Genomic DNA, 25,900 nt, shown 5'->3' with positions numbered 1-25,900 from the left:
GACTTCAATTCAGTGGATACAGATGAATTGCTGGAAGTACTTGATGCACATGAGTGCAAGCAGGTCCCTACCAAGGACACACTGCTCCCTGTTTTGGCACAGACAGGACAAAAAGTACTTATTGAGGCCCCAATGTTTGTAATCAAGTGCTGGCGTCCCATTGTGGGTTCTGTAGCTGGTTTACTCCCACCAGAAGGACTGCATCATTTCATTGAAGAAAAAAAACCAACTGTAAAAACAGTGAAGGAGCTTCTAGACTTTCCAGAGGAGATGACAGCTGCCCAGTCAACAGTTTCTCGTTACCTGAAAAGGTACATTGGAGAAATTGATTTCAATTATCTTCAGCTTTTCCTGCAGTTCTGTACAGGATCCAATCTGTTGGATAAAGCCATACTAATTGAGTTAATAGAAACTACAGATTTCCTCCACAGACCACAATCCCACACATGTGGATGTGTACTAAAGCTGCCACTTGGTTATCACAGCTATCCAGACTTTTGCAGTGAATTTTACAGCATTCTCGCAAGCTCTATGTGGGTGATGGATGTGGTGTAGGTCAGTGTTTTCCAACCTTGGTCCTCAAGGCACTCTGCCCTACACGTTTTAGGTTTTCCACCCTAACAGTTCATAAAAACACGGGTGTAGTTAACAGTAACATGAAGGAATGAATGTGAATATTCAATAGACTGGGTGGTTAAGTTCTCTTAACAGTGCAGCCTTTTTTTTCCCCATCTGGTCAGTAAGTGCTTCCTTAGTCTCCCCCCCCCCCCCCCAATTAAAATAGTAAGCTAAAGGGAATGTTCAGGTTTTTTGAAGTGGAGTTACCTGTAGTAGACAGCACTTAGCACTCTGACTTTGCAGAAGCAGCAGTGAGTGTTGGGGACAATATAAGGCAACAAATTGCTTGGGGAATGAGACCACAAAATAACACCAGTTGAAAATACATATACATATTTAAATAATATTTTCAGTGCTTCACCTGGTGGGAATCCTAAACATAGAAGTGCATCTGTTCCTGCTGCACACATTGTTACTGTGTTTCTGGTTAGTGCCAAAATAAATTACTAATTTTAACATTCTAATTCTAAAGCAATCTAGGATTGCTTTAATCTATTCCACAATAACAAAACTATATGCATCCCTGTCTGCAATTATTCGGGCTTGCAGTATAAAGAAAAAAAAGTCTACTGTTATAAAAACTGGTTAAAATATAAATAGTTGATAAAAGGTTTAAAAATCATATGCTTTGGTACAAATGTATTTCATTTACAGTTAAGAGTCCAATAATTAAAAGGGTTTCATGATTTAGAGTTATTTTCTGTGCACAATAAATATGTTGGGGTGTAACCTAAGCTTATTTACCCATCTAATGTCAGTTATCTCAATATTGTATTGTCATTGGTTGTTGTGCTGACGAGCCAGTCAATGTCATTCTTTTCTGCTATGGGGGCGGGACGAGTGGTAAGTTTGTGTGAATCTGTGGGAGCGGACACAGAAGCTAAGTCCGAAGAGAGAGATGTCGTAAGGCAAACGTGGTGTGGATTTTGCATCTAAGTGTATCATTGAGGTCGACTACCCGTGGTCCTGATATTACTTATTTGTGATCTGCAAGAGGTAAATGAGACTGTGTGCCTTGACATTTGTACTGTAACTATTCGTTATAGTGGTAAAATGGCGTGATATGTGATGCTAACTAGCGGCTTGCTAATTAGCGCAGCTTACCGCATTATGTGGTGTGATGCCATGCTGTATGTTTAGCTCTGTGATTTTCAGTCAAAGCATGCTAATGCTAAATCGTTATGTGATAGCATTTGGTATTGTAGCTCAAGTGTTTTAATATGTTTAGAAGCCGATGGACGCTCTGAAAGGAGAGGGAGAGAGAGGTTTCTGCCCGGATGGACCCTGCTGTTTTCTTACCCCTGACTGTCTACACTACTGGTGAACTAACTGCCCGTTTCTGATTGCCCCACTAACAAACTCATTGTAGTGTTGATGCATGTGTGTTCTAAGGTGCAACTAGAAAAATTTGCATTTCCTGCGAAAATGCTGTGTGGATGCCTTTACGCTGAGGATGTCTGCTGAAAAAAGCTGAAAAAGTTGAAAAAAAAAACAAAAAAAATATTGCCCGAGTGGGATTCGAACCTGGCCCTTCTGGTACTCAAGGGAGGTTCTCATCTCACTGCGCCACAGTCATTCTCTCAAAGAAGAGGTGGAGAGACTGACAATTGTGCTGAAATGAGCAGAAGAGGCTTAGAATTGTGCTGATAAGAGGTGGAAAGGCTGAAAATGTTTCAGAAGAGGTGAATAAGCAGAATTTGGGCAGAAAAGAGGTGAAAACTCTGAATATTTTGCTGAAAAGAGTTCAATCAGTAAAATTTCTTCTGAAAAGAGTTCAATCAGCAGAATTTTGCTGAAAAATGTTTTTTTCTGAAAACAGCAGAAAAAACTGAAAATTTTGCTGAAAAGAGTTGAATGAGCAGAATTCTGCTTTGAATCATCTTTAGATTCATCTTGTGTGGGTCTGCTATCATGTGTCCCATCCTCTTCAGATGCTGCCACCATCTGTTTTCAGAGAAGACAACAATATGTTTGGTCATTTTTGATGGATTGATTGTGGAAGCACTGAAACTGAGGATGAATTTCACATCTCTTTGTGGCACAGGACACCCAGTTTTGTTTTTCATGGCTACCTTAGGAATCCTTTTACGTTCTTGTTCTTCCTCCTCTTCTGAATAGCCTTCAGATTCATCCTGTGTGGGTTTCCAGTCATCTGTCCCATCATCTTCAGATGAGCTCACAGACTGTTATTAGAACAGAAAAATATATATTTTACTCATTTTTCATGGATGTGTGGAAACAAAACACTTACATCTTTAACTGCAGGAGAAGAAACTCTGCTGGATTTTTCCTGCCCACCTTAGGAACCCATTCCCTCGCTTCATCCTCCTCCTCCTCTTCTGGATTGTCTTCTTGTGTGAGTTTCCCCACATCTGTCCTATCATTTTTGTAAAAGACCACCATCTGATTTTAGAAAAGTAAAAGTAAAAAGGTAAAAGATTAGTAATCAGTGAAAACACTAAAAACAAGCACAAGAACATACATTACATACTTTTCTCTTGCGCAACTGGTATGTCACTTTTTGTAGATGCTCCACCCCCTTTTTCAAATCCTGTTTAGTTTCTCTTATTGTGGCTCCGGCACTACAGGCAACCTCACCCTGACCTGGGCTCACCATCTGTTTATGGTACAAATTAAATATGTTTTGTTCATGATGGAGTAAATGATTATATATGAAAGAAGTGCAACCAATCAAAACTCTTACCAAGGGAATCAGGGCACACATACCTTGTTACTGCTACACTGGAAGAGCGTTCTGTCTAAAAGCTCCTCTGTTCCTGATGACTGCTGCTCTTCCTTGTCAGATCCTTCACTGTCCTCGTCCTGCACAGATCCTCTGTCCTCTCTCCTTTTCCTTTTATTTGCTGCATATGTTGCAATTGCATTGGTGGTCAGTGCTCGGCTCTGGAGTGTGTCCTCTGCAGGGTCCTCAGCTGTGCAAAGCAATATTACTAAATATGAATAAATGTAAGTGTATAGATAAATATATGACTTCACTTTAGCTTATTTAAATAACCTTGATAAAATCTTTTGGCTGTGATGGCATCATGGCACATAAATGTTGCCACTCTGTCGTAAGATTTACGTCCCAACTGTCGCTTGGCCTGAAAGAATAATGTTTTAAAAAGAAACCACATGAATAAAACCCATGACACTTTAACCTACTTCATTGTGTGTCAAAAAATAAAAATGAAAAGTTTTCTCACATACAGCGGGGAAAATAAGTATTTGACACATCAGCATTTTTATCAGTAAGGGGATTTCCAAGTGGACTATTGACACAACATTTCCACCAGATGTTGCCATCAAGCCAAATATTGAAGTCATACAATCAAATCAGAACATATAAGTATACAAGTTAAACCATAATAAATAAAGTGAAATGACACAGGGAATAAGTATTGAACACACTTTATTCAATACTTTGTAGAAAAGCCTTTGTTGGTGATTACAGCTTCTAGACGCCTCTTGTATGGATAGACCAGTCGTCTGCATTGCTCAGGAGTGATTCTGGCCCATTCTTCCACACAAACGGTCTTTAAATCTTGAAGGTTCCTTGGGCCTCTTTTATGAACTTTAATCTTCAGTTCTCTCCATAGATTTTCTATGGGATTTAGGTCAGGTGATTGACTGGGCCATTCAAGCAACTTGATTTTCTTTCTTTGAAACCACTTCATTGTTTCCTTGGCCTTGTGTTTGGGATCATTGTCTTGCTGAAATGTCCACCCTCTTTTCATTTTTAGCTTCCTGGTAGATGGCAGCAGATTTTTATCCAGAATGTCCCGGTACATCTCTCCATTCATCCTGCCTTCAATAATATGAAGTCTGCCAGTACCCCTTGCTGAAAAGCAGCCCCAAACCATGATGCTTCCACCCCCAAACTTGACTGTTGGTATGGTGTTCTTGGGGTGGTGAGCAGTGCCATTTCTTCTCCAAACATGGTGTGTAGAATGACTGCCAAAAAGTTCAATTTTGCTTTCATCTGACCATACTATAGTCGTCCAATAATCCACAGGCTTCTCCAAATGCTGTTGCGCAAATTTTAACCGAGCCTTGACATGCTTTTTGTTCAGCAATGGAGTCTTGCGTGGTGAGCGTGCATGGATGCCATGGCGGTTCAGTGCATTGCTTATAGTTTTCTTTGAAACAACAGTACCTGCTGATGCAAGGTCTTCCTGAAGTTCTGTCCGAGTGGTTCTTGGCTCTTGGAGAACCCTCCTGATTATTCTTTGGACTCCTCGGACAGGGATCTTGCGTGGAGCACCTGATCGTGGCAGGTTTATGGTGAACTGATGCACTTTCCATTTCCGGATAATGGCCCCCACAGTGCTCACAGGAACATTCAGCATTCTGGAAATGCACCTATAACCATTCCCATCAAAATGCTTTTCAACGATAAGATTACGAAGATCTTGAGAGAGTTCTTTGCTTTTACCCATCATGAAGTCTTTCCTGTGTGCCTTCTGGGTAATGAGGAGCCTTTATAGGCCATCAATTAGGACTAAAGCAGCTGATATCAATTAGTACTGATAGGGGACAGGATTTCTCTATCAATACTGACAGATTTCAGGTGATCTCCTGGCTTTCTATGTCATTTTGCCCCTTGTTATCTCCATGTATTCAATACTTATTCCCTGTGTCATTTCACTTTATTTATTGTGGTTTAACTTGTATACTTATATGTTCTGATTTGTTTGTATGACGTCAATATTTGGCTTGATGGCAACATCTGGTGGAAATGTTGTGTCAATGGTCCACTTGGAAATCCCCTTACTGATAAAAATGCTGATGTGTCAAATACTTATTTTCCCCGCTGTAAGTGCTACAGGAGGAACGTAGCATGTTGAAGGTGGGGGCAATCCCCAGATTCATCATCTCCCAGGCTGCCTTGAAAAATACCGGTAGTCTATGAAGAACACCTCCACTAGAACTGTGGAAAAAAGTCGGTGCCTCCGAACCGCCTTCAACATACTCTCTGATATGATTGTAACGCTGCAACCAGGTATACTCATTCTTGTACAGGGGGACAGCTGCTTGCCCATGATATCTTTGAGTTTTGTGCTGTTTAACCTAATACATGAAAAGACATGTTTATTCAGCTGAATAAAAAAATGTCTATGTATACTTAGATTTATATCGTTTTAGTACATACACGGATGATGCGGGCACCCTGCTTAGCTTTTTCTGCCATTTCAACCTCCTCAGTAGTCATGTTGATGATCACTCCCTTTCGGTGACCAGTTATGGCAATAATATATCCGCCCAACAGTCCAAAAAACAATTTCAATATTGTTCTGCTCTGGGGTTGCTTCTCGAGGTCATCTGTAAAAACACAAAGAGAACACTACATGTATTAATATGCTATGCTAACACATACACTGCATTTACATGTCCAGTCCCTTGTGCAGATTATAGAGGGATTTTACAAGCACCATGTCTCAAGGACCATGCAAGCACCACAAAGTATCAAACAAATTTTCCAGACCAACCATACAAAAAACCCAGTTTCCAATTACAAAACCCTGTAATGTGTCTTAAGATAGAAGATAGAAAGAGATAAAAGTCTCACGCCCCGTGCCGCCTCTACATATAGATAACAAATGCAAATGTGTTTGAGTAGTAGAAATGGCTGTTATAATGGCTGAGTGTGTGTGTGTGTGTGTGTGTGTGTGTGTGTGTGTGTGTGTGTGTGCGCGCGCGCGCGCATCTGTGCGTCCAAAATATAACTCTAAATATTGAATGTAAATCTGTTCCAGATACCATAACTTGTAACTTGTTTTACTGAGGGTTAGTTATGCTCAGTTTCTGGCATGTTGAAAATAAATGAAACAAAGGAAAGAAAATGTGTAAGTTAACCAGTGTAATGAATCTGAGAATACAGGGAGTGCAGAATTATTAGGCAAGTTGTATTTTTGAGGAATAATTTTATTATTGAACAACAAACATGTTCTCAATGAACCCAAAAAATTCATTAATATCAAAGCTGAATGTTTTTGGAAGTAGTTTTTAGTTTGTTTTTAGTTTTAGCTATTTTAGGGGGATATCTGTGTGTGCAGGTGACTATTACTGTGCATAATTATTAGGCAACTTAACAAAAAACAAATATATACCCATTTCAATTATTTATTTTTACCAGTGACACCAATATAACATCTCCACATTCACAAATATACATTTCTGACATTCAAAAACAAAACAAAAACAAATCAGCGACCAACATAGCCACCTTTCTTTGCAAGGACACTCAAAAACCTGCCATCCATGGATTCTGTCAGTGTTTTGATCTGTTCACCATCAACATTGCGTGCAGCAGCAACCACAGCCTCCCAGACACTGTTCAGAGAGGTGTACTGTTTTCCCTCCTTGTAAATCTCACATTTGATGATGGACCACAGGTTCTCAATGGGGTTCAGATCAGGTGAACAAGGTGGCCATGTCATTAGTTTTTCTTCTTTTATACCCTTTCTTGCCAGCCACGCTGTGGAGTACTTGGACGCGTGTGATGGAGCATTGTCCTGCATGAAAATCATGTTTTTCTTGAAGGATGCAGACTTCTTCCTGTACCACTGCTTGAAGAAGGTGTCTTCCAGAAACTGGCAGTAGGACTGGGAGTTGAGCTTGACTCCATCCTCAACCCGAAAAGGCCCCTCAAGCTCATCTTTGATGATACCAGCCCAAACCAGTACTCCACCTCCACCTTGCTGGCGTCTGAGTCGGACTGGAGCTCTCTGCCCTTTACCAATCTAGCCACGGGCCCATCCATCTGGCCCATCAAGACTCACTTTCATTTCATCAGTCCATAAAACCTTAGAAAAACCAGTCTTGAGATATTTCTTGGCCCAGCCTTGACGTTTCAGCTTGTGTGTCTTGTTCAGTGGTGGTCGTCTTTCAGCCTTTCTTACCTTGGCCATGTCTCTGAGTACTGCACACCTTGCGCTTTTGGGCACTCCAGTGATGTTGCAGCTCTGAAATATGGCCAAACTGGTGGCAAGTGGCATCTTGGCAGCTGCACGCTTGACTTTTCTCAGTTCATGGGCAGTTATTTTGTGCCTTGGTTTTTCCACACGCTTCTTGCAACCCTGTTGACTATTTTGAATGAAACGCTTGATTGTTCGATGATCACGCTTCAGAAGCTTTGCAATTTTGAGACTGCTGCATCCCTCTGCAAGATATCTCACTATTCTTGACTTTTCTGAGCCTGTCAAGTCCTTCTTTTGATCCATTTTGCCAAAGGAAAGGACGTTGCCTAATAATTATGTACACCTGATATAGGGTGTTGATGTCATTAGACCACACCCCTTCTCATTACAGAGATGCACATCACCTAATATGCTTAATTGGTAGTAGGCTTTCGAGCCTATACAGCTTGGAGTAAGACAACATGCATGAAGAGGATGATGTAGACAAAATACTCATTTGCCTAATGATTCTGCACTCCCTGTAGAATAACAGTGATTCTAATAACAGGCCTCACAGAGTGTCTGACCTTGGTGTGTGTGTTTCTGTGTGTTGTGTATAATGTGACACAGTGGAGCTAATAATCTCAAAGAATATCTGACAAACAAAATGTATGTTTTCATTAAATCATAAAATAACTAGAGAAATAAATGGTAATTAACTGAGTTTTAAAGCATTCGAATTGGAAAGGGATTAAGTTACAATGGATGTTCTTGTGAAAATGTCCTAAAGACAAATCTAACTGAAGTAGAATCACATAAACTGAATGAAACATGAAGTGATTGAATATGAATTCTCTATGTTAAGAATAACAATGAAAATGTAATGAAGCATTCACAATTTTAAAAGCTACACATTGATAGATAAGGTGTGGGAAGATATGACGTCCAGTAGGAGAAGGGGGGGGGGGGGGGGTGAACAGGTGAGGTGAAGAAGAGATTTTGTGTTTTTCTTTTTTGTCTTCTGCAAGATGAGCAGCCCAAAAGATTGGATCGAAGAGGTTCACAGTTGAAAACCTGTCCAACCTGTGAATTCATTCCTTTTTGTCTGCTCATTGTTGCTGTGTTAGGCGGTTAATTTAGAAGGATTTTGATTTACATCCTTCCTCCAACCTCTCCTCACCAAAGAAAAGAACACACTTAGCATTAGCTTAGAGCATCTTAGTTAGATAAGTAGAGTTTAAGTAATCTGATTATTGTTTTGTGATTATTTTATTTTCCTTATTCTTATTTAATTAAATTTCCTGCAATTAAAGTTTAAATTGTGGACACCTTTTATGAAACAATAAAAGTAAAAGTCTTATTCTTTGTAAGTGCAAATACCTCTTACACTTTATTCTAGCCATAATAATGAAAATTATCTTTACAATCATCCCAGAAATAACAAGATCAAAATGTACAGGGCTCCATCTTAAGGCAGAGCTGCACATATTTCACTGCAATGGTGATGTGTTTTAGCTCTGGCTTCATGTGCATTACATTGACCAAGCTGCACATTATTCTTAAATTTAAACTGGACATTAGACAGAAAAGACATAAGCTCAGTTTCAGTGTGTGGGTCACTGTGATGTAAAGATCTGTAGGGGCTTTGTCTTAACCCAGATCTGAAGTCTGTATAATCCCTCTTAAGTAAAATGAACATTCAGTGTCATTGTGATCATTGCAGTGATCCATACCCAGTGCGGCAGCAATCTTCTGGGGAGCCTCATCAATGAACAAAGCATGTTTTTCTGCTTTGACAAGTCTTTCTAAAAAAAAATGTAAGCACAATACCTTAGACACTTTATTATTAACATCATGTCATTAAAGTAGGTAGAGGTATAGATGTGTATTATATACGTACTAGACTTAGATCTCCGCACATTCAGCTGGTGCACGACTACTTCACGGCCTACTTCCGATAACCATCTTGTGATTGCCTGGACATCATGTCTCTCTGACAACATTTGCACCATTGGGACGTGAGAGTTGTCCCTTCCTGTTAACACACCTTGATACAGGAAGATATTTCCAGACAAACCATTAGGCCTGAGAAGCTTTTTTACAACTGAGCCAGTCGCATCAAAGGCAACTATGGGGTGCTTTTCAATCTTGTACATCAGCATTTGAGTTTGACTCCAGTAGTGACAGAAGAACTTGTCTAATCCAATGTCCCAAATGCTTCCATTGTGAGGGGAACTGTATTTTAATGAGTGGAGAGACAGTATTGGGTTTTTATGAGCAACTTCTAGTTGATTTTGTTCATGTTTGGCTTTGCGCAGAGTTGTCAAATTTGGTAGATGGCTTGGCTCTGGATCACCAAAGTCCATCAGCTTTTCTGTCTCTGATGCTCTCCACACATGGGGCTGCAGTCTGCCTTCACAAAGTTCTTTTTTTACTTGTGCCCTCAGACTTCTGGACACGGCTCTCCTAGAAAAGCCAGTGTGCATGGATTCATCTGTGTTTGCCATTACACACTTCAGCACCATTGGGCAGTGATTTTCAGGTTCCTTTTCACATGTAATGTACAGCTGGCCACTACACTCTTTGCAAAAGCCTCTGATTTAATAAAACAAGATACAGTTCTGGGGTACACCTTGGCTCGTTTAAAAGTAATGGTGCATGTACTTGTAACCTCTTTCCAGATTCCCTGGTTTACAACATGAGTCCATGTACCTGGTTTCAAAATTGTGTATTCCCTTTTCTTGAAAGTATTCTTTTTGTATGTGACTTTATGTGGAATCATATGTATCCACTGTTCAAATGGGAGCTCCACATTGAAAGTCTTGCAGTCTTTGTTTTGAAAAGGAGAGCTGCTTTGTTCAAAATCATTATCATTGTCACTACTGTCTGTGTCAGTCAGTCTCTCTTCATCACTGTAATCCAGAGCAGCCCATACATTGTGTCTGTTTAATTTAACAAAAGTGTAAAGAGCTTTTGGTGTCATCTTTTCACCAAGTTGTTTGCATAGATTTTGCCATATGTCATCACTTGGAGTTGAAACTTTTCCATTTTTTATGACTGCTTCTTTAGAAGCACGAAGGACTTCAAATACTGCAATTTTGTCCACCACTGATTTCTTTGGCATCTGTCAAGCAAAAATTAAAAATGTGATATATTACTGCTATAATTTGATTATAACTTTAATTCTACATCTTTAAGTGGACATAAAATTACTTACTTTTATACACTGTTTTGACATAGTGAATTGAAGTGTTGATGATTGCTGTTGGTCATGGAATCTAGCTTAAAAATGCAAATAAGATAGCTAGCACATGTTTTCTTCAACTCTTGTTTTTTTTCTCTCAGAAGAAGAATGTGTATGATAGCACCCCCTGGTGATCACAAACCAAACACAGGTCGCTATGTTTGGTTTTTTTGGCAGAGTTGTACCAGTTTATCCTTAACAAGATCTAGTTCAAAATTCATTTGATCGGTATAAAAATGAATGTAGTCAATGTTCATAGCTCATCATCAAAATACTTGTAGATAAATCCGTGCACTGTTGAGATAAATCTGTGTCTGTGTCAATCCCACACATGTTTAATAGCCCACTCATTTAATAGCCTTTTGTGACCATGGCTACAGAAGTTTGACTCTTGCAAAAAATATAAATCGGCCCTTTCAGGTAACATTGACAGTTACCTAAGATTTACAGTTCTTCAGGCTGTTTGGAGCCTTTGAGTTCAGATTTGCTGAATCACTGAAGTGCACTCCTGTCCTGTGTATGTTAATTTTATACAACTTGCTCATGACAGCCCACATACAAATGACAGCACTTTTGTTAATATTACCATTTGACTTAAAAGCTACAGTTCACATATTATTAGGTTAATGTTTTAACAACCATTAGCATTTTAGCATAAACCCTGCTGGTAGCACACTAGATGGAGTAAGGTAATGTTAAGAAACATGGTAGTCAGTGATCCACAACCAGCTTATTGGCTCAAAACACCTTATCTAATTATAAACTGATACGCACCTACTGGCATGCCCCTTTAAATTTCTTCATAAATGTTATTTAATGTTATTATTACGGCAGCACGGTGGTTAGCACTGTTGCTGCACAGCAAGAAGGTCCTGAGTTCAATTCCACCATCACGCCAGGGTCTTTCTGTGTGGAGTTTGCAGGTTCTCCCCGTGTTTGCGTGGGTTCTCTCCAAAGACATGCAGCTTGTGGTGATAGGTTAATTGGTTAATCCGAATTGCCCATAGGTGTGAATGTGAGTGCGAATGGTTGTCTGTCCCTGTGTGTTGGCCCTGTGACAGACTGGCAACCTGTCCAGGATGTACCCCGCCTCTTTATCTTTAAAATAATAGCGCCACAAACAAAATTTTTTGCAGCACAAACCAGCACAAACATAGCACAAACCTGTGACATCAACTTTTGTTTGATTTGGGTGATGTGGGGGGCTGGTTGACCTTTTGACGTTTGCATTTTCATTAATATCTTTAAAACAGAGGCAGCACAAACGACAATTTTAGCAGCACAAACCAGCACAAACGTAGCACAAACTTTTGACGCCAGTTTTTTTTTGATTCCATTAATGTGGGGGGCTGGTTGACCTCTGATGACCGCTAGAAATTTTTCTTGAATATCTTTAAAATGAAAACGGCAAAAAATAAACTTTTGCAGCATGCACAAACGTAGCACAAACGTTTGATACCACTTTTGTTGGATTTGAAGAAGGTGGGGGGGCCAACTTCACTCACATGCCGATCATGCAATAACCCAGCCCTCTGTGGTAGATCTCACTGACAATGAACATAATCGGGCCGCTGATGATCTGTTGGTGGAAAACATAAATTAAGAACCATCAAACCACTTTGTAAATAATGATGGAGCTTCCATAAGTGGATATTTGGAACTGAATGACACATTACCATGGGATGGTCTGCCAAATGTAGGTGAAAGTGAAGATTCTGTTGCAGTTGTTATTATTAGTGGGGATAACAGGGTGGATATTAGTGTGGTTGAACTAAACCCTGAAACACTGTTTACAGAAAAAGAGTCTGATCCACCTCATCACACATTGTCTCTCTCACCGGGGCTGACAGGAGAGGCCAATATTCCTGACCAAGCACCCCCTGAACCACGATCTTGTCCCGTAATACTGACTGTTAGAAGAGGTCATTGTCTTACTGATTTGATCAGTGCCATTCATCCGGCATGACTTTCAGTGTGAAGAATGGCAGGCTATAGCTAGAATGTTTGTTGTAGGGTGGAAACAAGCTGGTTACTTCCCAGTGAAGCTTGCAATACCCTTTCTGGAGGAGATACAGCTCGACAACCAGTAGTTTAAAAGATTCCTTTCTTTTGTATGTCTCACAAGAAGAGCGATCTGTTCTCCTGAAGGCTTTGGATGACTTCAATTCAGTGGATACAGATGAATTGCTGGAAGTACTTGATGCACATGAGTGCAAGCAGGTCCCTACCAAGGACACACTGCTCCCTGTTTTGGCACAGACAGGACAAAAAGTACTTATTGAGGCCCCAATGTTTGTAATCAAGTGCTGGCGTCCCATTGTGGGTTCTGTAGCTGGTTTACTCCCACCAGAAGGACTGCATCATTTCATTGAAGAAAAAAAACCAACTGTAAAAACAGTGAAGGAGCTTCTAGACTTTCCAGAGGAGATGACAGCTGCCCAGTCAACAGTTTCTCGTTACCTGAAAAGGTACATTGGAGAAATTGATTTCAATTATCTTCAGCTTTTCCTGCAGTTCTGTACAGGATCCAATCTGTTGGATAAAGCCATACTAATTGAGTTAATAGAAACTACAGATTTCCTCCACAGACCACAATCCCACACATGTGGATGTGTACTAAAGCTGCCACTTGGTTATCACAGCTATCCAGACTTTTGCAGTGAATTTTACAGCATTCTCGCAAGCTCTATGTGGGTGATGGATGTGGTGTAGGTCAGTGTTTTCCAACCTTGGTCCTCAAGGCACTCTGCCCTACACGTTTTAGGTTTTCCACCCTAACAGTTCATAAAAACACGGGTGTAGTTAACAGTAACATGAAGGAATGAATGTGAATGTTCAATAGACTGGGTGGTTAAGTTCTCTTAACAGTGCAGCCTTTTTTTTCCCCATCTGGTCAGTAAGTGCTTCCTTAGTCTCCCCCCCCCCCCCCCCCCCAATTAAAATAGTAAGCTAAAGGGAATGTTCAGGTTTTTTGAAGTGGAGTTACCTGTAGTAGACAGCACTTAGCACTCTGACTTTGCAGAAGCAGCAGTGAGTGTTGGGGACAATATAAGGCAACAAATTGCTTGGGGAATGAGACCACAAAATAACACCAGTTGAAAATACATATACATATTTAAATAATATTTTCAGTGCTTCACCTGGTGGGAATCCTAAACATAGAAGTGCATCTGTTCCTGCTGCACACATTGTTACTGTGTTTCTGGTTAGTGCCAAAATAAATTACTAATTTTAACATTCTAATTCTAAAGCAATCTAGGATTGCTTTAATCTATTCCACAATAACAAAACTATATGCATCCCTGTCTGCAATTATTCGGGCTTGCAGTATAAAGAAAAAAAAGTCTACTGTTATAAAAACTGGTTAAAATATAAATAGTTGATAAAAGGTTTAAAAATCATATGCTTTGGTACAAATGTATTTCATTTACAGTTAAGAGTCCAATAATTAAAAGGGTTTCATGATTTAGAGTTATTTTCTGTGCACAATAAATATGTTGGGGTGTAACCTAAGATTATTTACCCATCTAATGTCAGTTATCTCAATATTGTATTGTCATTGGTTGTTGTGCTGACGAGCCAGTCAATGTCATTCTTTTCTGCTATGGGGGCGGGACGAGTGGTAAGTTTGTGTGAATCTGTGGGAGCGGACACAGAAGCTAAGTCCGAAGAGAGAGATGTCGTAAGGCAAACGTGGTGTGGATTTTGCATCTAAGTGTATCATTGAGGTCGACTACCCGTGGTCCTGATATTACTTATTTGTGATCTGCAAGAGGTAAATGAGACTGTGTGCCTTGACATTTGTACTGTAACTATTCGTTATAGTGGTAAAATGGCGTGATATGTGATGCTAACTAGCGGCTTGCTAATTAGCGCAGCTTACCGCATTATGTGGTGTGATGCCATGCTGTATGTTTAGCTCTGTGATTTTCAGTCAAAGCATGCTAATGCTAAATCGTTATGTGATAGCATTTGGTATTGTAGCTCAAGTGTTTTAATATGTTTAGAAGCCGATGGACGCTCTGAAAGGAGAGGGAGGAGAGAGAGGTTTCTGCCCGGATGGACCCTGCTGTTTTCTTACCCCTGACTGTCTACACTACTGGTGAACTAACTGCCCGTTTCTGATTGCCCCACTAACAAACTCATTGTAGTGTTGATGCATGTGTGTTCTAAGGTGCAACTAGAAAAATTTGCATTTCCTGCGAAAATGCTGTGTGGATGCCTTTACGCTGAGGATGTCTGCTGAAAAAAGCTGAAAAAGTTGAAAAAAAAAACAAAAAAAATATTGCCCGAGTGGGATTCGAACCTGGCCCTTCTGGTACTCAAGGGAGGTTCTCATCTCACTGCGCCACAGTCATTCTCTCAAAGAAGAGGTGGAGAGACTGACAATTGTGCTGAAATGAGCAGAAGAGGCTTAGAATTGTGCTGATAAGAGGTGGAAAGGCTGAAAATGTTTCAGAAGAGGTGAATAAGCAGAATTTGGGCAGAAAAGAGGTGAAAACTCTGAATATTTTGCTGAAAAGAGTTCAATCAGTAAAATTTCTTCTGAAAAGAGTTCAATCAGCAGAATTTTGCTGAAAAATGTTTTTTTCTGAAAACAGCAGAAAAAACTGAAAATTTTGCTGAAAAGAGTTGAATGAGCAGAATTCTGCTGAAAAGAGTTCAATGAGCAGAATTCTGCTTTGAATCATCTTTAGATTCATCTTGTGTGGGTCTGCTATCATGTGTCCCATCCTCTTCAGATGCTGCCACCATCTGTTTTCAGAGAAGACAACAATATGTTTGGTCATTTTTGATGGATTGATTGTGGAAGCACTGAAACTGAGGATGAATTTCACATCTCTTTGTGGCACAGGACACCCAGTTTTGTTTTTCATGGCTACCTTAGGAATCCTTTTACGTTCTTGTTCTTCCTCCTCTTCTGAATAGCCTTCAGATTCATCCTGTGTGGGTTTCCAGTCATCTGTCCCATCATCTTCAGATGAGCTCACAGACTGTTATTAGAACAGAAAAATATATATTTTACTCATTTTTCATGGATGTGTGGAAACAAAACACTTACATCTTTAACTGCAGGAGAAGAAACTCTGCTGGATTTTTCCTGCCCACCTTAGGAACCCATTCCCTCGCTTCATCCTCCTCCTCCTCTTCTGGATTGTCTTCTTGTGTGAGTTTCCCCACATCTGTCCTATCATTTTTGTAAAAGACCACCATCTGATTTTAGAAAAGTAAAAGTAAAAAGGTAAAAGATTAGTAATCAGTGAAAACACTAAAAACAAGCACAAGAACATACATTACATACTTTTCTCTTGCGCAACTGGTATGTCACTTTTTGTAGATGCTCCACCCCCTTTTTCAAATCCTGTTTAGTTTCTCTTATTGTGGCTCCGGCACTACAGGCAACCTCACCCTGACCTGGGCTCACCATCTGTTTATGGTACAAATTAAATATGTTTTGTTCATGATGGAGTAAATGATTATATATGAAAGAAGTGCAACCAATCAAAACTCTTACCAAGGGAATCAGGGCACACATACCTTGTTACTGCTACACTGGAAGAGCGTTCTGTCTAAAAGCTCCTCTGTTCCTGATGACTGCTGCTCTTCCTTGTCAGATCCTTCACTGTCCTCGTCCTGCACAGATCCTCTGTCCTCTCTCCTTTTCCTTTTATTTGCTGCATATGTTGCAATTGCATTGGTGGTCAGTGCTCGGCTCTGGAGTGTGTCCTCTGCAGGGTCCTCAGCTGTGCAAAGCAATATTACTAAATATGAATAAATGTAAGTGTATAGATAAATATATGACTTCACTTTAGCTTATTTAAATAACCTTGATAAAATCTTTTGGCTGTGATGGCATCATGGCACATAAATGTTGCCACTCTGTCGTAAGATTTACGTCCCAACTGTCGCTTGGCCTGAAAGAATAATGTTTTAAAAAGAAACCACATGAATAAAACCCATGACACTTTAACCTACTTCATTGTGTGTCAAAAAATAAAAATGAAAAGTTTTCTCACATAAGTGCTACAGGAGGAACGTAGCATGTTGAAGGTGGGGGCAATCCCCAGATTCATCATCTCCCAGGCTGCCTTGAAAAATACCGGTAGTCTATGAAGAACACCTCCACTAGAACTGTGGAAAAAAGTCGGTGCCTCCGAACCGCCTTCAACATACTCTCTGATATGATTGTAACGCTGCAACCAGGTATACTCATTCTTGTACAGGGGGACAGCTGCTTGCCCATGATATCTTTGAGTTTTGTGCTGTTTAACCTAATACATGAAAAGACATGTTTATTCAGCTGAATAAAAAAATGTCTATGTATACTTAGATTTATATCGTTTTAGTACATACACGGATGATGCGGGCACCCTGCTTAGCTTTTTCTGCCATTTCAACCTCCTCAGTAGTCATGTTGATGATCACTCCCTTTCGGTGACCAGTTATGGCAATAATATATCCGCCCAACAGTCCAAAAAACAATTTCAATATTGTTCTGCTCTGGGGTTGCTTCTCGAGGTCATCTGTAAAAACACAAAGAGAACACTACATGTATTAATATGCTATGCTAACACATACACTGCATTTACATGTCCAGTCCCTTGTGCAGATTATAGAGGGATTTTACAAGCACCATGTCTCAAGGACCATGCAAGCACCACAAAGTATCAAACAAATTTTCCAGACCAACCATACAAAAAACCCAGTTTCCAATTACAAAACCCTGTAATGTGTCTTAAGATAGAAGATAGAAAGAGATAAAAGTCTCACGCCCCGTGCCGCCTCTACATATAGATAACAAATGCAAATGTGTTTGAGTAGTAGAAATGGCTGTTATAATGGCTGAGTGTGTGTGTGTGTGTGTGTGTGTGTGTGTGTGTGTGTGTGTGTGTGTGTGCGTCCAAAATATAACTCTAAATATTGAATGTAAATCTGTTCCAGATACCATAACTTGTAACTTGTTTTACTGAGGGTTAGTTATGCTCAGTTTCTGGCATGTTGAAAATAAATGAAACAAAGGAAAGAAAATGTGTAAGTTAACCAGTGTAATGAATCTGAGAATACAGGGAGTGCAGAATTATTAGGCAAGTTGTATTTTTGAGGAATAATTTTATTATTGAACAACAAACATGTTCTCAATGAACCCAAAAAACTCATTCATATCAAAGCTGAATGTTTTTGGAAGTAGTTTTTAGTTTGTTTTTAGTTTTAGCTATTTTAGGGGGATATCTGTGTGTGCAGGTGACTATTACTGTGCATAATTATTAGGCAACTTAACAAAAAACAAATATATACCCATTTCAATTATTTATTTTTACCAGTGACACCAATATAACATCTCCACATTCACAAATATACATTTCTGACATTCAAAAACAAAACAAAAACAAATCAGCGACCAACATAGCCACCTTTCTTTGCAAGGACACTCAAAAGCCTGCCATCCATGGATTCTGTCAGTGTTTTGATCTGTTCACCATCAACATTGCGTGCAGCAGCAACCACAGCCTCCCAGACACTGTTCAGAGAGGTGTACTGTTTTCCCTCCTTGTAAATCTCACATTTGATGATGGACCACAGGTTCTCAATGGGGTTCAGATCAGGTGAACAAGGTGGCCATGTCATTAGTTTTTCTTCTTTTATACCCTTTCTTGCCAGCCACGCTGTGGAGTACTTGGACGCGTGTGATGGAGCATTGTCCTGCATGAAAATCATGTTTTTCTTGAAGGATGCAGACTTCTTCCTGTACCACTGCTTGAAGAAGGTGTCTTCCAGAAACTGGCAGTAGGACTGGGAGTTGAGCTTGACTCCATCCTCAACCCGAAAAGGCCCCACAAGCTCATCTTTGATGATACCAGCCCAAACCAGTACTCCACCTCCACCTTGCTGGCGTCTGAGTCGGACTGGAGCTCTCTGCCCTTTACCAATCTAGCCACGGGCCCATCCATCTGGCCCATCAAGACTCACTCTCATTTCATCAGTCCATAAAACCTTAGAAAAACCAGTCTTGAGATATTTCTTGGCCCAGCCTTGACGTTTCAGCTTGTGTGTCTTGTTCAGTGGTGGTCGTCTTTCAGCCTTTCTTACCTTGGCCATGTCTCTGAGTACTGCACACCTTGCGCTTTTGGGCACTCCAGTGATGTTGCAGCTCTGAAATATGGCCAAACTGGTGGCAAGTGGCATCTTGGCAGCTGCACGCTTGACTTTTCTCAGTTCATGGGCAGTTATTTTGTGCCTTGGTTTTTCCACACGCTTCTTGCAACCCTGTTGACTATTTTGAATGAAACGCTTGATTGTTCGATGATCACGCTTCAGAAGCTTTGCAATTTTGAGACTGCTGCATCCCTCTGCAAGATATCTCACTATTCTTGACTTTTCTGAGCCTGTCAAGTCCTTCTTTTGATCCATTTTGCCAAAGGAAAGGACGTTGCCTAATAATTATGTACACCTGATATAGGGTGTTGATGTCATTAGACCACACCCCTTCTCATTACAGAGATGCACATCACCTAATATGCTTAATTGGTAGTAGGCTTTCGAGCCTATACAGCTTGGAGTAAGACAACATGCATGAAGAGGATGATGTAGACAAAATACTCATTTGCCTAATGATTCTGCACTCCCTGTAGAATAACAGTGATTCTAATAACAGGCCTCACAGAGTGTCTGACCTTGGTGTGTGTGTTTCTGTGTGTTGTGTATAATGTGACACAGTGGAGCTAATAATCTCAAAGAATATCTGACAAACAAAATGTATGTTTTCATTAAATCATAAAATAACTAGAGAAATAAATGGTAATTAACTGAGTTTTAAAGCATTCGAATTGGAAAGGGATTAAGTTACAATGGATGTTCTTGTGAAAATGTCCTAAAGACAAATCTAACTGAAGTAGAATCACATAAACTGAATGAAACATGAAGTGATTGAATATGAATTCTCTATGTTAAGAATAACAATGAAAATGTAATGAAGCATTCACAATTTTAAAAGCTACACATTGATAGATAAGGTGTGGGAAGATATGACGTCCAGTAGGAGAAGGGGGGGGGTGAACAGGTGAGGTGAAGAAGAGATTTTGTGTTTTTCTTTTTTGTCTTCTGCAAGATGAGCAGCCCAAAAGATTGGATCGAAGAGGTTCACAGTTGAAAACCTGTCCAACCTGTGAATTCATTCCTTTTTGTCTGCTCATTGTTGCTGTGTTAGGCGGTTAATTTAGAAGGATTTTGATTTACATCCTTCCTCCAACCTCTCCTCACCAAAGAAAAGAACACACTTAGCATTAGCTTAGAGCATCTTAGTTAGATAAGTAGAGTTTAAGTAATCTGATTATTGTTTTGTGATTATTTTATTTTCCTTATTCTTATTTAATTAAATTTCCTGCAATTAAAGTTTAAATTGTGGACACCTTTTATGAAACAATAAAAGTAAAAGTCTTATTCTTTGTAAGTGCAAATACCTCTTACACTTTATTCTAGCCATAATAATGAAAATTATCTTTACAATCATCCCAGAAATAACAAGATCAAAATGTACAGGGCTCCATCTTAAGGCAGAGCTGCACATATTTCACTGCAATGGTGATGTGTTTTAGCTCTGGCTTCATGTGCATTACATTGACCAAGCTGCACATTATTCTTAAATTTAAACTGGACATTAGACAGAAAAGACATAAGCTCAGTTTCAGTGTGTGGGTCACTGTGATGTAAAGATCTGTAGGGGCTTTGTCTTAACCCAGATCTGAAGTCTGTATAATCCCTCTTAAGTAAAATGAACATTCAGTGTCATTGTGATCATTGCAGTGATCCATACCCAGTGCGGCAGCAATCTTCTGGGGAGCCTCATCAATGAACAAAGCATGTTTTTCTGCTTTGACAAGTCTTTCTAAAAAAAAATGTAAGCACAATACCTTAGACACTTTATTATTAACATCATGTCATTAAAGTAGGTAGAGGTATAGATGTGTATTATATACGTACTAGACTTAGATCTCCGCACATTCAGCTGGTGCACGACTACTTCACGGCCTACTTCCGATAACCATCTTGTGATTGCCTGGACATCATGTCTCTCTGACAACATTTGCACCATTGGGACGTGAGAGTTGTCCCTTCCTGTTAACACACCTTGATACAGGAAGATATTTCCAGACAAACCATTAGGCCCGAGAAGCTTTTTTACAACTGAGCCAGTCGCATCAAAGGCAACTATGGGGTGCTTTTCAATCTTGTACATCAGCATTTGAGTTTGACTCCAGTAGTGACAGAAGAACTTGTCTAATCCAATGTCCCAAATGCTTCCATTGTGAGGGGAACTGTATTTTAATGAGTGGAGAGACAGTATTGGGTTTTTATGAGCAACTTCTAGTTGATTTTGTTCATGTTTGGCTTTGCGCAGAGTTGTCAAATTTGGTAGATGGCTTGGCTCTGGATCACCAAAGTCCATCAGCTTTTCTGTCTCTGATGCTCTCCACACATGGGGCTGCAGTCTGCCTTCACAAAGTTCTTTTTTTACTTGTGCCCTCAGACTTCTGGACACGGCTCTCCTAGAAAAGCCAGTGTGCATGGATTCATCTGTGTTTGCCATTACACACTTCAGCACCATTGGGCAGTGATTTTCAGGTTCCTTTTCACATGTAATGTACAGCTGGCCACTACACTCTTTGCAAAAGCCTCTGATTTAATAAAACAAGATACAGTTCTGGGGTACACCTTGGCTCGTTTAAAAGTAATGGTGCATGTACTTGTAACCTCTTTCCAGATTCCCTGGTTTACAACATGAGTCCATGTACCTGGTTTCAAAATTGTGTATTCCCTTTTCTTGAAAGTATTCTTTTTGTATGTGACTTTATGTGGAATCATATGTATCCACTGTTCAAATGGGAGCTCCACATTGAAAGTCTTGCAGTCTTTGTTTTGAAAAGGAGAGCTGCTTTGTTCAAAATCATTATCATTGTCACTACTGTCTGTGTCAGTCAGTCTCTCTTCATCACTGTAATCCAGAGCAGCCCATACATTGTGTCTGTTTAATTTAACAAAAGTGTAAAGAGCTTTTGGTGTCATCTTTTCACCAAGTTGTTTGCATAGATTTTGCCATATGTCATCACTTGGAGTTGAAACTTTTCCATTTTTTATGACTGCTTCTTTAGAAGCACGAAGGACTTCAAATACTGCAATTTTGTCCACCACTGATTTCTTTGGCATCTGTCAAGCAAAAATTAAAAATGTGATATATTACTGCTATAATTTGATTATAACTTTAATTCTACATCTTTAAGTGGACATAAAATTACTTACTTTTATACACTGTTTTGACATAGTGAATTGAAGTGTTGATGATTGCTGTTGGTCATGGAATCTAGCTTAAAAATGCAAATAAGATAGCTAGCACATGTTTTCTTCAACTCTTGTTTTTTTTCTCTCAGAAGAAGAATGTGTATGATAGCACCCCCTGGTGATCACAAACCAAACACAGGTCGCTATGTTTGGTTTTTTTGGCAGAGTTGTACCAGTTTATCCTTAACAAGATCTAGTTCAAAATTCATTTGATCGGTATAAAAATGAATGTAGTCAATGTTCATAGCTCATCATCAAAATACTTGTAGATAAATCCGTGCACTGTTGAGATAAATCTGTGTCTGTGTCAATCCCACACATGTTTAATAGCCCACTCATTTAATAGCCTTTTGTGACCATGGCTACAGAAGTTTGACTCTTGCAAAAAATATAAATCGGCCCTTTCAGGTAACATTGACAGTTACCTAAGATTTACAGTTCTTCAGGCTGTTTGGAGCCTTTGAGTTCAGATTTGCTGAATCACTGAAGTGCACTCCTGTCCTGTGTATGTTAATTTTATACAACTTGCTCATGACAGCCCACATACAAATGACAGCACTTTTGTTAATATTACCATTTGACTTAAAAGCTACAGTTCACATATTATTAGGTTAATGTTTTAACAACCATTAGCATTTTAGCATAAACCCTGCTGGTAGCACACTAGATGGAGTAAGGTAATGTTAAGAAACATGGTAGTCAGTGATCCACAACCAGCTTATTGGCTCAAAACACCTTATCTAATTATAAACTGATACGCACCTACTGGCATGCCCCTTTAAATTTCTTCATAAATGTTATTTAATGTTATTATTACGGCAGCACGGTGGTTAGCACTGTTGCTGCACAGCAAGAAGGTCCTGAGTTCAATTCCACCATCACGCCAGGGTCTTTCTGTGTGGAGTTTGCAGGTTCTCCCCGTGTTTGCGTGGGTTCTCTCCAAAGACATGCAGCTTGTGGTGATAGGTTAATTGGTTAATCCGAATTGCCCATAGGTGTGAATGTGAGTGCGAATGGTTGTCTGTCCCTGTGTGTTGGCCCTGTGACAGACTGGCAACCTGTCCAGGATGTACCCCGCCTCTTTATCTTTAAAATAATAGCGCCACAAACAAAATTTTTTGCAGCACAAACCAGCACAAACATAGCACAAACCTGTGACATCAACTTTTGTTTGATTTGGGTGATGTGGGGGGCTGGTTGACCTTTTGACGTTTGCATTTTCATTAATATCTTTAAAACAGAGGCAGCACAAACGACAATTTTAGCAGCACAAACCAGCACAAACGTAGCACAAACTTTTGACGCCAGTTTTTTTTTGATTCCATTAATGTGGGGGGCTGGTTGACCTCTGATGACCGCTAGAAATTTTTCTTGAATATCTTTAAAATGAAAACGGCAAAAAATAAACTTTTGCAGCATGCACAAACGTAGCACAAACGTTTGATACCACTTTTGTTGGATTTGAAGAAGGTGGGGGGGCCAACTTCACTCACATGCCGATCATGCAATAACCCAGCCCTCTGTGGTAGATCTCACTGACAATGAACATAATCGGGCCGCTGATGATCTGTTGGTGGAAAACATAAATTAAGAACCATCAAACCACTTTGTAAATAATGATGGAGCTTCCATAAGTGGATATTTGGAACTGAATGACACATTACCATGGGATGGTCTGCCAAATGTAGGTGAAAGTGAAGATTCTGTTGCAGTTGTTATTATTAGTGGGGATAACAGGGTGGATATTAGTGTGGTTGAACTAAACCCTGAAACACTGTTTACAGAAAAAGAGTCTGATCCACCTCATCACACATTGTCTCTCTCACCGGGGCTGACAGGAGAGGCCAATATTCCTGACCAAGCACCCCCTGAACCACGATCTTGTCCCGTAATACTGACTGTTAGAAGAGGTCATTGTCTTACTGATTTGATCAGTGCCATTCATCCGGCATGACTTTCAGTGTGAAGAATGGCAGGCTATAGCTAGAATGTTTGTTGTAGGGTGGAAACAAGCTGGTTACTTCCCAGTGAAGCTTGCAATACCCTTTCTGGAGGAGATACAGCTCGACAACCAGTAGTTTAAAAGATTCCTTTCTTTTGTATGTCTCACAAGAAGAGCGATCTGTTCTCCTGAAGGCTTTGGATGACTTCAATTCAGTGGATACAGATGAATTGCTGGAAGTACTTGATGCACATGAGTGCAAGCAGGTCCCTACCAAGGACACACTGCTCCCTGTTTTGGCACAGACAGGACAAAAAGTACTTATTGAGGCCCCAATGTTTGTAATCAAGTGCTGGCGTCCCATTGTGGGTTCTGTAGCTGGTTTACTCCCACCAGAAGGACTGCATCATTTCATTGAAGAAAAAAAACCAACTGTAAAAACAGTGAAGGAGCTTCTAGACTTTCCAGAGGAGATGACAGCTGCCCAGTCAACAGTTTCTCGTTACCTGAAAAGGTACATTGGAGAAATTGATTTCAATTATCTTCAGCTTTTCCTGCAGTTCTGTACAGGATCCAATCTGTTGGATAAAGCCATACTAATTGAGTTAATAGAAACTACAGATTTCCTCCACAGACCACAATCCCACACATGTGGATGTGTACTAAAGCTGCCACTTGGTTATCACAGCTATCCAGACTTTTGCAGTGAATTTTACAGCATTCTCGCAAGCTCTATGTGGGTGATGGATGTGGTGTAGGTCAGTGTTTTCCAACCTTGGTCCTCAAGGCACTCTGCCCTACACGTTTTAGGTTTTCCACCCTAACAGTTCATAAAAACACGGGTGTAGTTAACAGTAACATGAAGGAATGAATGTGAATATTCAATAGACTGGGTGGTTAAGTTCTCTTAACAGTGCAGCCTTTTTTTTCCCCATCTGGTCAGTAAGTGCTTCCTTAGTCTCCCCCCCCCCCCCCCCCCCCCAATTAAAATAGTAAGCTAAAGGGAATGTTCAGGTTTTTTGAAGTGGAGTTACCTGTAGTAGACAGCACTTAGCACTCTGACTTTGCAGAAGCAGCAGTGAGTGTTGGGGACAATATAAGGCAACAAATTGCTTGGGGAATGAGACCACAAAATAACACCAGTTGAAAATACATATACATATTTAAATAATATTTTCAGTGCTTCACCTGGTGGGAATCCTAAACATAGAAGTGCATCTGTTCCTGCTGCACACATTGTTACTGTGTTTCTGGTTAGTGCCAAAATAAATTACTAATTTTAACATTCTAATTCTAAAGCAATCTAGGATTGCTTTAATCTATTCCACAATAACAAAACTATATGCATCCCTGTCTGCAATTATTCGGGCTTGCAGTATAAAGAAAAAAAAGTCTACTGTTATAAAAACTGGTTAAAATATAAATAGTTGATAAAAGGTTTAAAAATCATATGCTTTGGTACAAATGTATTTCATTTACAGTTAAGAGTCCAATAATTAAAAGGGTTTCATGATTTAGAGTTATTTTCTGTGCACAATAAATATGTTGGGGTGTAACCTAAGCTTATTTACCCATCTAATGTCAGTTATCTCAATATTGTATTGTCATTGGTTGTTGTGCTGACGAGCCAGTCAATGTCATTCTTTTCTGCTATGGGGGCGGGACGAGTGGTAAGTTTGTGTGAATCTGTGGGAGCGGACACAGAAGCTAAGTCCGAAGAGAGAGATGTCGTAAGGCAAACGTGGTGTGGATTTTGCATCTAAGTGTATCATTGAGGTCGACTACCCGTGGTCCTGATATTACTTATTTGTGATCTGCAAGAGGTAAATGAGACTGTGTGCCTTGACATTTGTACTGTAACTA

General features: G+C 39.9%; 1 protein-coding gene across 1 annotated transcript; it reads right to left on the bottom strand.

The window, feature by feature from the left end:
• Positions 1–15,423: 15,423 nt before the first annotated feature.
• LOC146662943 (uncharacterized) lies at positions 15,424–20,854 on the bottom strand. Its single transcript, XM_085417341.1, has 8 exons — positions 20,573–20,854; positions 17,116–17,285; positions 16,779–17,033; positions 16,589–16,676; positions 16,300–16,505; positions 15,871–15,975; positions 15,645–15,755; positions 15,424–15,516 (listed from the first exon to the last, which is right to left on the bottom strand). The coding sequence occupies exons 2-8, from the start codon at positions 17,173–17,175 to the stop codon at positions 15,424–15,426; spliced, it is 918 nt and encodes a 305-aa protein (XP_085273467.1). The 5' UTR covers positions 17,176–17,285; positions 20,573–20,854.
• Positions 20,855–25,900: the final 5,046 nt, after the last annotated feature.

The sequence above is a fragment of the Rhamphochromis longiceps genome, linkage group LG8, assembly GCF_057381845.1.
Source record: "Rhamphochromis longiceps isolate RC_006_pf linkage group LG8, R_longiceps_female_GT1.1, whole genome shotgun sequence".
Classification (NCBI taxonomy): Eukaryota; Metazoa; Chordata; class Actinopteri; order Cichliformes; family Cichlidae; genus Rhamphochromis; species Rhamphochromis longiceps.
Note: the sequence above shows the minus strand (reverse complement) of the source record. Positions and strands in the feature narration are given on the sequence as shown.